Source organism: Vicugna pacos, chromosome 20 (genome assembly GCF_048564905.1).
Source record: "Vicugna pacos chromosome 20, VicPac4, whole genome shotgun sequence".
Classification (NCBI taxonomy): Eukaryota; Metazoa; Chordata; class Mammalia; order Artiodactyla; family Camelidae; genus Vicugna; species Vicugna pacos.
This window is the reverse complement of record NC_133006.1, coordinates 14,728,624-14,745,162: the sequence shown is the minus strand read 5'-3', so window position 1 is coordinate 14,745,162 and position 16,539 is coordinate 14,728,624. Positions and strand designations below refer to the sequence as shown.

At 50.4% G+C, this 16,539-nt stretch overlaps 2 protein-coding genes across 9 annotated transcripts; one reads left to right on the top strand and one right to left on the bottom strand.

Moving 5' to 3' along the window:
* Positions 1-76: 76 nt before the first annotated feature.
* Positions 77-9,195, bottom strand: GTPBP2 (GTP binding protein 2). Of its 7 annotated transcripts, none has more exons than XM_031688586.2 (12): positions 9,072-9,195; positions 5,853-5,879; positions 5,386-5,570; positions 4,902-5,010; positions 4,519-4,716; positions 4,045-4,219; positions 3,670-3,889; positions 3,117-3,252; positions 2,942-3,000; positions 2,200-2,371; positions 1,586-1,750; positions 77-1,355 (listed from the first exon to the last, which is right to left on the bottom strand). In XM_031688586.2, exons 1-12 carry the CDS (start codon positions 9,111-9,113, stop codon positions 1,179-1,181), a joined length of 1,665 nt encoding a protein of 554 aa, XP_031544446.1. In that variant the 5' UTR covers positions 9,114-9,195; the 3' UTR covers positions 77-1,178. The 7 variants fall into 7 exon arrangements, with proteins under 7 accessions (XP_031544446.1, XP_072801114.1, XP_072801111.1 ...); XM_072945013.1 differs by lacking the exon at positions 9,072-9,195 and adding an exon at positions 8,218-8,236; XM_072945010.1 differs by lacking the exon at positions 9,072-9,195 and adding an exon at positions 7,974-7,992.
* A 55-nt stretch (positions 9,196-9,250) lies between these two features.
* Positions 9,251-16,330, top strand: MAD2L1BP (MAD2L1 binding protein). 2 transcript variants are annotated; one of them, XM_072945014.1, is made up of 5 exons: positions 9,251-9,338; positions 11,715-11,797; positions 11,889-12,089; positions 12,626-12,891; positions 14,442-16,330. In XM_072945014.1, exons 3-5 carry the CDS (start codon positions 12,044-12,046, stop codon positions 14,952-14,954), a joined length of 825 nt encoding a protein of 274 aa, XP_072801115.1. In that variant the 5' UTR covers positions 9,251-9,338; positions 11,715-11,797; positions 11,889-12,043; the 3' UTR covers positions 14,955-16,330. The 2 variants fall into 2 exon arrangements, with proteins under 2 accessions (XP_072801115.1, XP_006202024.1); XM_006201962.4 differs by having other exon boundaries at positions 9,298-9,755.
* The last annotated feature ends 209 nt before the right edge of the window (positions 16,331-16,539 follow it).

The window sequence follows — 16,539 nt, the reverse complement described above, 5'->3', positions numbered from 1 at the left end:
TTTCACTCATCTCCAATCCTGGAGATGAATCCAGCTCTGGAAGATAAGCCTGGGTCTTAAGCATAAGCACAGTGTGTTCAATAAAACATTTTTATTCTGTACAATATATATATAATGTGTATTTAAATATATATATGTATATATATGCAGAGAAACCTCAACCAACAAATCCCTGAGTCCATGGGAACCCAGGACATTAACAAAGGAAAAGGAGGGAATCCATGCCCTAAAGAATAGGAAATATGGCAACATCTTTCCCTTTCCTCCAGGTTCCCTGCAACAGAGGGAAAGGGATGTTCACTGCAAACCACTAAAACAAGAGAGAACTAATGTGGAGGCAGGAAGGGAGGTGAGGGTGGCGGGATGGGGAGCTGTGGGTCAGGGCCCCAGCCACGTCTGGGAAAGTAAAACATACTGTTTGATCCAGCATTAAAACCAACGGATCACTGCAGAGGAGGGGACAAGACTGATTGACATGCAGCTGACCTTCGGTAAACCAAGCCTTAGCTTGGTGGCCCCACACCTGGGCCAGCACAACAAATAGCACCTGTGGGGCCTTTGAGAGGGAAAACCAGGGACATGGCCCTTGAGTGAAGAAGGGAAGGGAGAGAAAGCTGAGGAGCAGACCTCATGTCTCAGCACAGGTTGGGAGCACTGCCATTTACTGTCCCTGTGCCATTTCTTCAGACCCTGGGCCACCAGACGGCCAGAGGCAGGTGTCTTTTGTCCACAGTCAGGTAGAGATGGGCAATTTACATGGCCTTGAGAAGAGGTATAGAAAAAGGAGTGCTTTCGAGGACCACCCCCAGTTGTTTTGACAATTTCTGACGTGCAGGGACCACACCGGTGAATCATGCCCAGTCCTGACAGTGGGGCTGAGGTGGCGTCAGCTCCCTCCATAGACAGGCCGTGGGGTTGCCGGGCTTGATGAGCCAACCAGGTGGACACACAGCTGCCAAGCATTGCCCTGAATTCTCCTGTCTTCTCCCTAAGACTGCCCCTCCTGGCCACACCAAGCTTGGCATCTCTCCAGAAAAGGTGGCAGGGAGCAAGCAGCAGAGGCACCTCTCTCTCCCTAGCCTATGAACACACAGAGCCGCCAATGGCGGGGCAGCATGGCCAGAAGTCACCTTATGTATTGTAGGGACAGCAATAGAGCTGTGCCTGCCTGGAGGAGTTCAGAAGCCCATGTTGGCCTGGGCCTCTCCTGCTGCAATGGCTTGCACATCAGTGACATGGCCGATGCCCTTGGTGACACCCTCCCGGAACAGCAGCTTGGCGCCCACCTTCAGGTACTCTGGGTGTTTCAGGAAGCGGAAACGTACCACTGCCTTCTCCCCTGTCCGCAGCTTGTCCTGCAGCAGACATGCGGTCACTGAGCCTGGACAGCACCTCCTGTCTCTACTGGCCTCAGCTATCCACCCTCAGGGGCCTATCAGGCTTCAACCCACCCAAGGTGGGGCTTTGTCCTCTGTGTGGGATCAGGGAGCTCTCTCTGAGTCTGGGGACAGGCCTCCCTCCTTTCTGGAAGCAGGAGAATTCTGACTTTCCCGGGGAAATGGGGGCACGGCTGGGTCCCTCTCACCTTGGCGTGGATCTTCTCCACCACTGCCGTCTGACGTACGTTGCCCACATGTACCGTCACCTGGAAACCTCGCCGGAAGGTGGTGGCATGGAATAGCAGGACTATCTCGGCCTCGAACACTGAGCAGATGGTGGGGTTCATCTCTGGGCTCACCATCACCATGCCCTGGGGAGGCACAGACCCCAGACCCAGGAAGGGCAGAGCCCTTTAGTCTCTCCTCCCCCGCCACCCTCACACCCTTTACAGCTCCTGAACTTCTCCTCCTCTAGAACTTCAGACACAAAAACCTCAGGAGACAATATTTAAAAATCCTCCTCTTGGAGGGAACCCTTCCTTACTCAGCTTTCATGTCCTCTAACCCTTTTAACGCTTAGCATTTTTAGGGTCCTGGATATTCAGTTTGCACCACAGTGATTCCTATTCAGTGATCTGTGCTTTATGAGTATTCTAAGCCTTTTTATACATGGACAGTCTGTGTAACCAGCTCCTTGGGTTAGAGACCATGTTTCCTTTGAGTGCCTCTGAAGTGCCTTAGACAGGTGCTTCTCATTCAAACAGCCAGTCTCCCAGGCGTTCTCGTTGTATTCCCTCTCCCACCGACCCTCCCACCTCACCTTGCGAAGGAGTGCACGGTCAAAGTCTCCGAGGGCCAACGTAGCAGCTTGACCAGCTCGCAGCACACGACAGGCAGAGCGGTTGCGCTGGATGCTGCATACTCTCAGCTCCAGGAAGCAGCCATCATCCGTGGGGCCCACCACCAGCTGGTCCCCCTCACGGCAAATCCCACTGCAGCCCAGAGGGCAGGTGGCACAGCATCAGCCTATGCCCCTCTACCTACTTCCCTACCAGGACCTTCCCTTCTAAGATTAAGTCCCTCCAATGGGGGAAAGAGACCCTAAATTCTGACTTGGAGGCAGGGGAGATGATCGCCTTGCCCCAGTTCAGAGTTCAGACTGAAGGCTAATATCAAGAAAGGCCATTAGTAACGGCTGGAAGATAGGTACCTGCTGGTTTGATGCTGAACCTTGATCCCTGAAAAAGCAATCATCCCTTGGGTTTCATCCTCAGCTTTGTAAAGTCTTAAGGGACCTCTCACTTCCCTAACTGGAGATGAAGTCAGTAGAATATGCTAGTTTTTCTCCTGGGGCCCAAGGAGATTCCCAGTAAGCAGGGATACTGTTTCTCCCCTGACAAGCCAACAGATGAGCTTTCTCCAGCTCTTCTGATGGTGAAAGCCTAACCTACAACCAAGCACATCCTTTAGATGGGCTCTGTTCAACTCCAGGGTCTCTGAAGACATCAAGAGTATGGGCAGGTGAGGGCTGAGTAGGGTGGATAACAAGAAAGGCAATTCACCTGGAAAGTGTCCCTCCAACAACTGTCCCCACCTCTGGTACTGTATAGATTTCATCCACCTGAAGCCAAAGAAGATTCTATCAACGGGCTGCCAAGTCCAAAATCTTGAAACAGACTCAGGACTTGGAATTAGTCCCTCCCAGTCCCCCAGCTCACTGTCCATTCAGACAGTTACCTGGAACTCTGTCAGCTGCTGCATGAGTTCTTCCTGCTCTTTGCTGTTGGTGAGTGGTGGCAGGATATTCAGAAAGACTTTAAGCAGGTCCAGACTCTCTCCAGACACACTAGATAGTGTGAAGATGGGGGTGACACTGTAGAGGGAGGTATGGAATGGGCAGATAAGGAAAGTTCCAACAGGAAGCAGAGGCTGGAGCCCTGTACACGGAAAGGTGAGCATATCTTGGGTGTCAAGGGGCTCCTCTCTCCAATCTGCTAATGTTCTTAGGAGCTCTGGACTCTCTCTGTGAGCCAGCCACGAGTGTGGCATGTGAAGCTCATCCCAGAGCCAGGGAGACGGTGAAGGCCTGGCACAGCACTTTGCCTCCAGGGCCCCAGGCATTAGCAAAGCTCCAGGCTGGCTTGGGGAAAGGGTCCGGCCTTTGGCAAAGACTGCCTCCCACGATCCCAACCTGAAGAATGACAGAACTGAGCCAGAACTGGTCTATTCCTGAGGGGAACCCGGGCCCTGGGGCCCTGTGGATCAGGGCTCTGGAGTGAGAAAGGCTTACTTGGGGGACTGGGCAAACTGCTGGGCAGCAGTGACAGCATCGTCCTCGGAGGTGACCAGCATGGGGACCTTGTGGCAGCCAGGCTGCTTGAGGACCCGCTCTAGCTGGCGTACTGTCCTCTCCACTGTGGTCTTGGCACACAGGTCTACCTTGCTGACCACGATGAAGAAGGGCACCTTCAGGGCTAGTGCCAGCCCCAGATGTTCCCTTGTGGTGCCAGCTGCTCAGAGAAGGAAGGCAGGCAGCAAGAAAAGTAAGAACGCAGGAGAGAGGAGAGCGAGCAAGAGCAGGGTTCACTCCTCCCAGATGTGAGGAGGCCTGGGGCAGGGAGTCAGCACCTGCCTCCGGCCCCGTCTCCACCCCCATGCCTCGTACCAATGCCAGTGTTCGCGCTGACGAGGAGCAGGGCACAGTCAGGGCAGTATGAGGTGAGGCCGAAGATGGTGGTGTGCAGGTACTTGTGGTGGCCTGCCAGGTCGATGAAGGTGATCATCTTGGAGCTGCTCTCACAGATCTCTTCTGCCGTCCGTGAGTCACTGTAATTCACCACCTGGCCCAGAGCCCAGGGCTCTCAGTGCCCTTTGCCAGCCTCCCCAACCCTTTAAGAGTTGCCAGAACCTAAACCAGTCCCTGGGTGGCCCTGCCTCTTAACCCTGAGCCCCACTTCGAATTTAGTTCAGTTGATTACCCACTTGGTTTCTAAGGAGGTCAGAGCTGGTTCAGCGCCCTCAGGGCCTTTGTCTACACTACTCCAGAAAGTTTCCACATTCTGCCCTCTAACTCTGTCCTTCACCACTACCATCCCATCCTCAGAGTCTGGCCCCACTGGGTCCCGCTGATTGCATGCACCTCTCCCTTGCTGTTAAAGCCCAGGATCTCGAAGCTGATGCTGGAGGTTCGTCCAGACTGAATCTCATGCAGGTGGCGGAAAAGGTTGAGCCGAGCCCGGCCCCGCCCATTGTCCAGCTCTCCCTGGGTCAGGACTCCAAGCAGAGTCGACTTCCCTGAGTCCACATTGCCCAAGACGGCCACACGGAGGTCCAGAAACTGCGAAGAATTGTCAGAGGTAAGGGGTCCAATTTCTCCCCTCCTCCACTGAAGGTTAGGTCAAGGGCAGTGGCACTCCCTGGGGACCAAACATTGAACTGGACACCCCCAGGATCCCAGGCCAGGGGAGAGCCTGCCACCACAGGGAGCATGGGTGTGAGAGGCAGGGTAGGGCATGTGCTTACCTGTTGGTTGTCAGGGACCTTCCGTACCAGCACCTCCGTGATCTTCCGGGGCGTGTCACTATCATAGTCCACTTCGCGCTCCCGGAGAACAGTGATGTCTGCCCCAACCCTGTCACGGCAAGGCCACAGCTGCCACATCTCACCTGTACTTCCCCTCCCTGCCCATCCTGACTCTGGGCCAACGGCCTTCCCATACCTCCCACAGAGCTCCCAACGCTTCACTTCACTTCACTTCCTACCCTCCTCCAATCTATCCCATATCTACATCTCCCTTTAAACAAACAAACCTTAAGTCAAGGAGCAAAAAAGACAGAGTCCAATGCAGGGAATCCAAGAAAACTAACCCTACCCACTTCAGCTCTTTGTCAAGAAAAGGCAGCAGAAGGAAAGTCCCTCCATGGCCCCTCAGGCCCTAGGTGACCGGGTATGTGTGAGTACCCCCCAGAGTTAGGGAAAGGAGAACCAAGGGAAAGGGGAAGCGTACTTCTCCGCCATCCGGTGCAGGGTCTTGAGAGAGGCCCGCATCTCCTCCTCGGCAAGCCCTACCAGCAGCCCATTGTCCTCTACCCCAATCTGGTAGACGGCCTCACCACGGCCTTCCTGGAGTCGCCACTTCATCTGTGTCACCAGGTGTTCAAAACGGTACTGGGATGGATTCACCAGCTTCAGCTTAGGGCAGGGGGGTATCATGAGAAGGTAAATCAGAGATGCTCCTTCTGAACCTGTGTGCTCTCCATCTGTCCTGCTGCAAGGACCAGGGCCTTCCCTTCTCTCTTAACCCCCTCATCCCTGACCTCCTCTAACAGTAAGTCCCTCTCCAACAGAATGAGATACAGAGCCCTTACCCTGAACCACATCCTTAAATTACTATAGATCATGAAGTGAGAAAGATCTTGAAGAAATCAACCCACGCCAGCAAGGACAACCTGCCCTCCCCAGCCTAAGACTTACTTTATATTCGATGTTTCCATCTTCAGCCTATAAAGAAAAAGGGGACAGTTACCACACATCATCCAGACCTAACCTCTGCTTCTCCCTGACTCCCACTGGGGTCTGGGCAGCTGACTTAAGAGCGCAGGAAACCTCAGCCTCACCTGCTAAGCAAATGCCACCTGTCAAAAGTCACTGGCAGACCAGCCCTCTACTCAACCTCAATGAAGGAAAAGCCTCAGAGAACACAGTCACCCATCTAAGCCAGGAACAAAAACTTTTTTGATCACTGGAATCATGTTCTTCCTAGATGCAAGATCATTCCCCTTCCTTCTCCCTACAGTCTCAAACTGCTGTCCCCAAAAGTCTGTCTTCTCCATGTCCAGACTGCTGAGGCTATTCTTTGCCACTGGTCTGGGAGACACAATTTCCATCCTGCCCACCCCTCTCAGCTGATGACATCAAGTGTAAGAGGTTGCAAGAGGTTCTGGACTAGGGTCAAAGGGTGAGCTCAGCACTGGTCACTACATGCCCCATGAGAGAAGGGTGTGTGAAAGAGAAACAGGGCTCCAGAGTTGGGGCTGAGATGAAGCGAAGAAACTCAGAAGATATAATGAAGGAGACAGGCTTCACAAACCAGACAACCCAACACAGAAGCATCCTGTTCCCTGAGCCTTCCCCTCTAGGGTGCGAAAGGATGTGAGATTTGCCTGTTCTATCTGTCTTGCATTTCTGCACTCATCCTCCCTGGCCATTTTATTTTTCCTCTCCCCTTCCTGTCATCATCCCATCCCTTCAAGGCCCTTTGACTCCTAGCTCTTACAGGTCTTCACCCATAATCTCCACCTCATGGAGTATAAGGGAGCTCTTTTCCCACCAATAAAGACCTTCCTTTTTATCATTTTGCTGGAGATGAGAATTAGGATGTGTAGCTTCAGAAAAGTAGTATAAGGATGATGGTCTCGGCTAATGGTTCTCAAAGTGTGGTCCCAGGACCGGCAGCATTACCATCACCTGGGAACTTGTGAGAAACGCAGATGAGCCACCTCCAACTCACTAAATCAGAAATTCTAGGGGCAGCAATCCAGGTGATTCTGATACATGCTAAAGTTTGATAACCACTGGATAAGGCTCTTCTCCTTAGTCCTTGTTTTCTAAAAGGGACAATGTAGCAGTTATTGTTTGTCTTAGGGACAGAGGGAGCAGGTAGGTGGAGGGTGTCCCACAGGACAGGGTGTGTGTGTGTGTGTGTGTGTGTGTGTGTGTGTGTGTACTCTCAGGGATAGGGAAGGAACACATCACTCTTTTCCCGGCCGTGAAACAAGTTTAGAAAACTCTAACTCCAGGACGCAGTCTCCCTTCTCCTGCTGCAGCACAGGGAGGGGGGCCGAGGCATCTTACTCTGTTCTTCCCAAGGGGATGAGGGTGGGACCCCCTTCCCCCACTTCTTCTCCCGGAGTTTCCCACATCTGAGTGGGGAAATCCCCCCTCCCCACTCTTCCTCCCTGGCGTCCTGACAGCGGAGGGGAGGCCCTGTCTGTCTCTCCTCCCTGGGGTCACAGTACCGGAAAGAAGGGTTCTCCTCTCCCCTCCCCCCGGGGGTCTTTGCACCGGAAGGGGGTACTAATCCTTTCTGTCCCGCCTTCTCGGAGTCCTGGGACCGGAAGGGGTGGTTTCCTCTCACCCCGCTACTTCTCAGGTGCTCACCTCGGGGGGCAGGTACGGGGGGTTGTTGGCTTTGCCCCCTCTGTTCCTTCCGTTCTTCTTCTTCCCCTTCGGGCCCCCACAGCTGCTGCTGCCGCCGGCGCCCCTAGCCTTGAGGGTTCCGCCCACGGTCGGGCCCCCTCCGGGCCGGCAGCAGCCGCCGAACAGCTCCGATACCCGCGAGTCCATCCGCCGCTGCCGCCAGCCCCCCGCCCGGCCCCTCCCCCCCGCCACCACTGCCACTACCGCCACCACCGCCGCCGCCGCCCCCACTCCACTGCCGCGTCCGGCCAGCCAGAGGAGAGCGGGGTGGGGCCCTGCTCAGGCCACGCCCCCACCCTGCCCAAGCCTCCGGGTCGCGTCAGAAACAGTCGCGGAGCATCACGGGATATAGAGTCCTTGAGCCTGGGAGCTCCCCGGAAAGAGTTTGCCACCGACCTACAACTCCCAAGAGGCATCGCGGTGCAGGTGGCTTCGGGGCGTAAGCCAGGAGCGCGCGTTTGCGCGCAAAGACCTAAGGGAGCTGTAGTCTGGTTCCCAGTCTCCGAGCGCTGAGCGGGTCTTTTCCTGGGGCCTGGGGGTGGGGCAGTCACCCAAGGGGAGGGGTTTACAACATAATCAAGCTTTGTGGGTGCTTCTGGGTTTGGCCCCCTAGCGTGATCCCAGACAAGAGGTTTTGGACCTGGAGAGCTGAATAATTCAGGGCGGCTGGTCCCTCTAGCCTACTGGTTCCACCCCTGCCTCAGTTTCTCCCTCCACGACCTCGCGTGCCGTCGGGGTGAGTCAGGACGACTGCCAGGGCAGAGGCGGATGGCGGTTAGCCTAATTACGGCTCTTATTGTTGCAATGATTATGCCATCTCTACACTGTAGTCACTGCTTTATTACCAGGCTGGCACCCTCCAGGGGCTGGTTTTAGCAGCCCGAGACACCGAGGTGGCCCCGACACGAGACCCGAACCGGTAAACCAGCCTTGCTGCCTAAGGGTGCAAGGATGCCCGCAGCGAGTATTACCCCTCCCTTTTGTTTTGAAGCAGAACCAATCCTCGACACTCGAGTCTGGTTTTAAAACTGTAGTCAAGATGTAGGAGGGGCCTGGCCCCTAGTTGGGGCGGGGCTGGAGCTTGGGTTACGTCAACCACTGCGAGGGCCGGAGCGGTTGCCTGGAATAGAAACTTGGCCAAGAGCCCAGGAGATTGCTGACGTTTGACTTTCTTGCCAAGCTGTCATCTATCTTGCTCTTTAGGGCTCTTGCAGTCAACAAAGAGTAAACACAGTTCAGAGATACAAACCAGTGTACTAGACACTAGAAAGGCAGAGTGGAGAAGCAGTTAGTGTTGCTGGGTTGGGAGTCAGGACGCCAGAGTTTAATTCCCAGCCCCTTGGCTGTCTCGTGACTCACCACACATCCATTGTATGTCCACTTCCCCTCTCTTCACAAACACCAAGTTGCTCATACACAGCCCAGAAATAAAACAGCCCTTCCCTCCAGACCTCGGTTTTCCTTGAAAAACTAGACGCAGCAATAGTGGCTTACCTCTGGTGGTTCTTTCAGGGGTGCAGACCTGGTGGAGTCCATGGCTTCCCCCCAGGACTTCAAGGAGGAAAGCAGGTTACTGATCCTGTAGTTGCTGTCCACATGGCATAACTCCGCGAAGCAGTGAGAGCAGAAGAACCAAAAATCCGCGAAAAGGCCTAGCAGACCCAGCCAATTATGTGGTCTTCAGTGGTTGAAAACACGTGTTTTCTCCTCAACCCTGTTCAGCTAAAGGAAGGTTTTGCTGCAAAGGTCGACGGTAGCCAGGTGCACAACCCTACCAGGGAAACTGCTACTTAGAGGCTGAGACAGAAGAACTCATGGAGAGATCTCAAGAAGGATGGAAATTGGAAGCAGGAGCTAAGACTATTCCCCCAACATTCTGACCACCACCAGCTCTGGGCTCTCTTGATAACCAGGGCCTGCTGCACTCGCCTGATAACACTTGTCCTCTCCTCATTACAGATCTTTCAACCACCCAACACAAACAATTTCACTTCATTCTTCCCAATTCCCTCGTCTCCTAAGTGGAGAACATCTTTTAAGAGATGGGAAAGGATAACCCATTTTGACAGCCATTCTTAAACAACCTGGCTTACCACAGACAAGAGTGAAGGCTTACAGATGAATAGGCTGAACAGGGATGTCTGCCCAGAAGGAGATCAGGGTCCTGGAAGATGGAAGGTGGTATATGTGTTTAGTTTCCTGGAGGGTTTGCTTTGAGGTGCTTATGAGGTGGTTGCCTGTGGGGTAGATAATGGGTGTATACATATGTGTATACACACAGACTTTTTTTCCTGGTGTGTAATTAATTAGTCATTCACTCCTTATGCATAATACCTTTACATATGTTTTAAACTCAGACTTAGCAATATTTCCCTTTATACTTTCTTGGTTTTGTGTTGTGTTTAGGTTTCTAAATTATGAATTATTCTCTGGTATTTTCTTCTAGTAGTTTTGAGGTTTATTTTTATGTTTAGGTGTTTGATTGATTTGGAATGTATCTTTATGTAGGATGTATGATAGGAACTAATTCGATTAATTGGATTTTTCCCTTCTAAATGGATAGGGAATGGTCTCAAGTTATTTGCTTCGAAGTCACCCTTATTATATATTAGGATCTACATGTACATGGATCTGTTTCTGGACTCTTTTCTGTTTTATTATTTGCTTATTCCTGAGCCAATACCACAGTATTTTAATGATTGTACTTTTATGGTATGTTTTGATCCCTGGTCCTTACTTCCTGAAACACACCTTTTTCTTGGCCTCCATCACCTGATACTTATCTATTTTTCTTTGTACTTCTCTGCCTACTCCTCAGTCTTCCCTACAGGTTCTCTCTCTCTGCTCATCCCCTGAACATTAGTGTCTTCAGGCTCCTAGCTCATCTTCATTTCACACACCTTCCTTGGGTGATCTTATTTACTCCCATGCTGGTGACTCTCAAATACATATCTCTATTCCTAATGATGTTCCTAAATCTCTTCACTGTCCAATGGAACAGCAAAGTCAAACTATTTAAAATAGAACTCATCTTTTCTCCTTACCCATACCCCAATAAGACCAGTCCTACTCTAGTGTTTCTTCCTTCATTGAATGACACAACCGCCCATAGGGTTGCTGAAGTAAAAAAAAACCTGCTTGTCTTCTTGACAGTCTCTCTATCCCTCCTCCTCTTCCTGGGCTCAACCACCAAGCTCACAGGACCTCCTAAATATTTTCAGTTCTCTCCACCCCATTGTTACTACCCTAGTTTAGGCCTCTTTCACCGTGCACTTGGGTAATTGCAGTTACTAGCTCTAGTTGGCATCCCTGCCTCCTCCTTTATCCTCTCTGTAATCGAATCTCTACACTGTAGCCAGTGTAGAGATTAAATTTATAAGATGTAAATTTAATCTTGTCACTCCCCTACTTAAACCTTTCAGAGGTTCCCCCAACCCCCTACAGGATCAAGTTCAAACTCTTTATTGTGGCCCTGCCATGATCTTGCTCCTGTTTGTCCATCACTGCCTTAATTCTTCATAACGTGAACTTTTTTTATTCCTTGAATAATGGATGCTCTTGTATCTCAAGGTCTTGTTAAAAAATAAAATTCATCCGAGTAAACTTGAAGATCTAGTTGACTTTATTCAATGATTCATGAATCAGGCAGCATCCCATCTAGTAAATAGAAAAGCACTCTGAGAGGCTCTTCAAAATGGAAGAATTTTATAGAAACGGGGACAGAGCAATAAGATTATTAGCAAAAGGAAGGAAAGGATTGCTCACCTTACATTAGGGGGAAGCGGGGAGGGTCTTATCTTGGAAATTACCTCACTAGCGCTGACTAGGAAAATCCAGACTGGTTAGTTTAAAATTCCACTCCAGGAATTCAGGAGAAGTTGAAACTGCTATTAGGTTACGGAAAGAGTTTTGGTGAGATTTAGCAAAAGTGACTCCATTTTGGGCTTGTTTCTTTTTTTAACAGTCTCTAGTGGTCTCCAGGACCACTAGGCCCTCCTCTTTACCTTTACTCATCCTTAAGGTCACAGTTTCCTCTGGGACCACCTCTCGCTCTCTAGGTTAGGCGCTCCTGTTCTTTGAGTCCACAACCCACGTACACGTCACTGTATAATTCATCACACTGCATTGTATCCATAGGCACTGAACCCTCTGAGGACAGCGCCTGCCTCTGGCTTGCTCGCCGCAGAACCTCCAGCACTTAGGACAAGGCCTGACACGAAGTAGGTGCAGGAGAGAACGCGCGGGCTTGCGGGTGTCCTTTGGAAGGCCGCGCTAAGTGGCTGAGAACCTGTGGTTTCCCTGTGGGGAAAGGGCTCGACGGACCTGCCTCAGCCTCCGCCACACAGACGCCGCCCGCGGCCCCCGCCCCCTTCCGCCCAGCCGAACCGGAAGTGGAGGTGCAAGGTTCCCATGAGGCAGCGCGGGGTGCCTATTCAAACTGCACCGAGAGGAGGGGGGAAGTCGTGATGGCGTCGCTGGAGCCGGAAGTAAAGCAGTCGGCTGCAGTCCCTGGTAAGGAGTGAAGTCCGGAGCCGGAGGAGCCTTGGGGACCTGTTTTCACCCTGCCGCCGCTCCCTCCAGTCGTTTAGCTCTTGGCCGTTTCTCTGGCTCGTCTGTCTTCATTTCCCGGCGTCCCTCCCATTTCTGACTAGGCCCCAGTGACTGCATCGCCCCCACAGCACTGGATCCCATTGGTTTCACCCCCACTCTGCCTTCTCGGCGAGTTCTGGACCCTGCTTGACTACACTTTCTCTCAACTCGTTTTCCTAGATCAGGGCCTCTACTTTCTGAGCAGAGACTCAGTCACTGCCTCTGAAATCCTCCACCCGTCCCCCCCACCAAATCCCGTCGTCACTTAAATCACCTTAGGCGACTGGGATCCAGAACCTTCCCGCCAGCGCCCACATAGGAATTTGCGGAGGGAATGTGCATGTGCCGGGGTGTCATCTCTGCAGTGGTGGCTGATGTCGCCACAAGGGAATGAGAAGACTGCCTTTGGCCTTCAAATTGTTCAATTTTTCTCTCTTGTCCCTCTGTGCACCTACCAGATTTAGAGTGGTGTGAGAAGTCGGAGGAAACTCACGACCCCCAGATAGAACTACTTGAGACTGTCTCCACCCAAGAGCCTCCCAACCCTTCGGAGCCCCGTCGCCCCAGAGACTGCATGGTGCCTGTGGTGTTTCCCGGGCCTGTGAGCCAGGAAGGCTGCTGTCGGTTTACTTGTGAACTTCTAAAGCATATCATGTACCAACGCCAGCAACTCCCTCTGCCCTACGAACAGCTTAAGCACTTCTACCGAAAACCTTCTCCCCAGGTAGGTACAGGCTTTGAGAGAAAGTTGGTGGGGAGACTTTAGATGGTAGGCAGGCAAAAAGGGGTCTAAAGAATCTTCAGGGCCTGTGTGCGTAAGCAGCTGTAAGGGAGATTTCAGCCCCATGGCTTCGGCCACTTTCTCCCCACTCTAGTCTTTATAATCCTTCCCACTTGTAATCTTGTTTTCTTTTTCTGAAACTCCTATTGTGTGTTGTGTTAGGACTTCATGAACTGATACTTTAATTTTAGTGTGTTTTCTCTCCAAATCCTCATCTCTTTGTTTTTATGTTATACTTTCTGCAGGATTTCCTTGAATTTATATTCCAATACTTACATCAATTTTTTCTTTTCGGTAGTCATAGTCGTAAGAGCTTTTCCTTAATTTTTAAATGTTTTTTTAAAAATTGCATTCTGTTGTTTCTTGTCTCTATGAATTTTGCGGGTTTTAATTACCGTATTTTTGAAGCTTTCCTGTGTTCCTTTCAGTGTCTCAGTTTTCTTCCAAATCCCTTTTCCTATTTATTTGTTTTGGTCTCTCACTTTCATATTAGAGGCTTTTATTTGGTGTCTGGTGAATATTTAATACTAAGTGGTTCAGAGTTCTGTGTGCATGGCCAGGCCTGTGAGCTAGCTGATTGACTTTAAGGATATTGGCTGGGAACACAGTGGTAGTGATAACAGGAAAGAGGATTATTTGATCTAATAAAAGTGATTCTGGAATTTGTCTTCCAGTTAAGCATGGCAGATTGAACACAAGCTTATTTGTGCTCCCATCTGAAATACTAGTAAATGAGAGAAAAAGGAAGGAAAAAGAGAGAGAAAGAGAACTCCCAAAACATTCTCTCTGGGTGGAGGAAATTGGCAGGTGATCAAAGGGTCCTCATGCAGGTCTTCATTCAGTCTCCATGTGCCCATATGTTCACTCTTCTGCGGGGCTTAAGTTGACAATTCCTGGGCCTTTCAGCTTCTGCCGTGTGAATCAGTTTGCTTCTCCGGGGAGTCTCCTCTGTCAGCACTTGGTATTCAGCTCTCTTGAACTCTTCCATCTGCTTTCTATCTTCTGAAAATTTATTGTTGCCTTTGGCCACTGTTGTCTATTTTCCGGTTCTTTTTGCCCTTAGGAGTCCTCTTTCTCTCTCCTTCCTCCCTCCCTCCCTTCAATTTGCCATGTTTAACTGGAAGATGAACTCCAGATTCACCTTTATTAGACCAAATAATCCTCATTCCTCTTATCACCCTCAGCACAGCAAAAATTTACCTTCTGCTGTGCCACCATAAAATACTCCTTGAGTATTTGAGTTGCTTATTTCTGGATGCCCTCCTGCTTCTTTGCTGTTCTAAGTTCTAAGTTCTAAGAGAATTTTGTTTTGTACAGAGAATATGTTTTCCTTTTTGATATATTACCCACTGATAAAACCCAGCATCTTGGCTGTGGTAGTTCACTGAACTGGAAGTCCCATAAGTCTGCTCCATCCCAGCAGGGCTCTTCAAAGGTCATTAGCTTTCCCCTACCTTGCAGAACTTCTCTGTCACCATTCTTTGTCCTCACAGGCAGAGGACATGGTAAAAAAGAAACCCCGAGCCACTGCTGAGGCAAGCAGCAGGAAATGCCAACAAACCCTGGCAGAACTGGAGAGTGTTCTCAGCCACCTGGAGGGTCTCTTTGCCCGGACACTAGTACCACGAGTGCTGATCCTCCTGGGGGGCAGTGCCCTTAGTCCTAAGGAGTTCTACGAACTTGACTTATCCCGCCTGGCCCCCCACAGCATGGATCCGAGCATGAGCACAGCAGCTTGTTTGCGCCGCCTCTTCAGAGCCATTTTCATGGCTGATGCCTTCAGTGAGCTGCAGGTTCCTCCACTCATGGGCACCATTGTCATGGCACAGGGTCACCGCGACTGTGGAGAAGATTGGTTTCGACCCAAGCTCAACTACAGAGTGCCCAGCCGGGGCCACAAACTGACTGTGACCCTGTCCTGTGGCCAACCTGCCATCCCAAGCATGGCCTGGGAAGATTACATATGGTTCCAGGCACCAGTGACACTGAAAGGCTTCCACGAATGAATGGGAATGCTTCTTAATTGTGAACACAATGGCTAAATTATTTGTCCCCCATGGCTCCAAGTTACCCATCTCTTGCTCAGAGCTAGTTACTTCCTGCCGAGAGGAAGATTCTATCCTTCTGGCTGCCTGCCTCCCTTCCTCAGACTTCCCAATGGGCTGCTGGTATGCCTGGGGTTTTAATAACCATCATTGAACAAGCATCTCTTTGAATCACAGGTAGATTTTCCTAGAGGGTGCTAGGTCAGGTGTTTCTGTTTGGGGTTAGAAAGCAAACATGGCCCGTAGACAGACACCCCTGTGGAGGTGGCCCTTTTCTGCTTTTTGCTATGGTCTTTCAGAATTTTTTCAGAGGCATAATGTGGCTGTGACTTAAACTTAAATATAAAATGAATGGATTCATATTACATTTTCCTGGAACTCTTAAACAGACTTTCCAGGCTTGAGGCTAGAGTATTTTGTCTTTCTCTTTGGCCTCTTATGCTTCAGGGCTTCCAGGATTTTTAAATTAATAGTTCTTTCTCTTCATCAGCCCTAGGCCAGTCTGGAAAGTTAACTGACTTGGCCAAGGTCTGTAACAGTTTGATATCAGAGTTGGGACTTGAGTCTTCATCAGCTGACTCCTAGCCTGAGGCATACTCGTTCCTTGCCACATACTGGTTTTTGTGACCAGTGTGTGACTAGTAGAGAATGTGTGCCGAAAGCACAGGTTGGTTACACAGGGAAAGGGGGCTGAGAAACTGGGCTGAGTCGAGAAGGCTAAGAGGGTCTTTGCAAAGCTTGATTGAACCATAGGCTGAGGCACCAGGATTGCCCTGTAAGGAGCACCTTCCTGAGGCCAAATGTCCCATCTGGAATTCTGCCCAGCCTGTCTTTGTAGCAGTTGTGTGAATCCTCACCCTGCTGGTGTTGGAGATAGGAGTGTGTATGTGTGTGTGTGCGTACATGGGAACAGTATAAATATATACTATTTTTTATGTTTTAAGAAGAGTGTGTTTTTATGTTTTAAGAAATCATAAAAAGTAGTTTATATTTTATAGTATGTTTTAAGCACTTTACATACATTATCTAATCTGATAACCTTGCAAAGTTCATGACTCCTCGTTTTATAGATGAGGCTTTGGGAGATTGGATAACTTGCATAAGTATAGAAACCTGGATTCAAACCCAGTCCAGCTGGTTCCAGAGGCTGAGCGCTTTACACTGTGCTGTACCTTCTGTGTGACTTTACTCTGAAATAACGGAACAAGGTTTGCACTGATGAAGGTAGTAACGTTGGAAAGCTGCAGGACTTCCCTCTCTGGCTTCAGATTGTGTTTCCTGACATGGAATCTGCCTTTTATTGGTGCTGAGTAAATATGGATCAATAAAAACAAAAAGTTTGAGTTATTTTCTGTGCTGTGACCACTTGAAGCATATTGTGCCAGTTGGAATTTCTGCTTTTTTTCTGTCTAATATTACCTTACAGAAGAGGAATGGGGCTGTATCTCCCACTAAGGAACAGGCGGAGGGGTCTGACTAAAGGGAGGGAGTTCTGAACAAGGGAGTTATAAATTGCTTTGAGATGGAAGACACATTAAGCCAATCC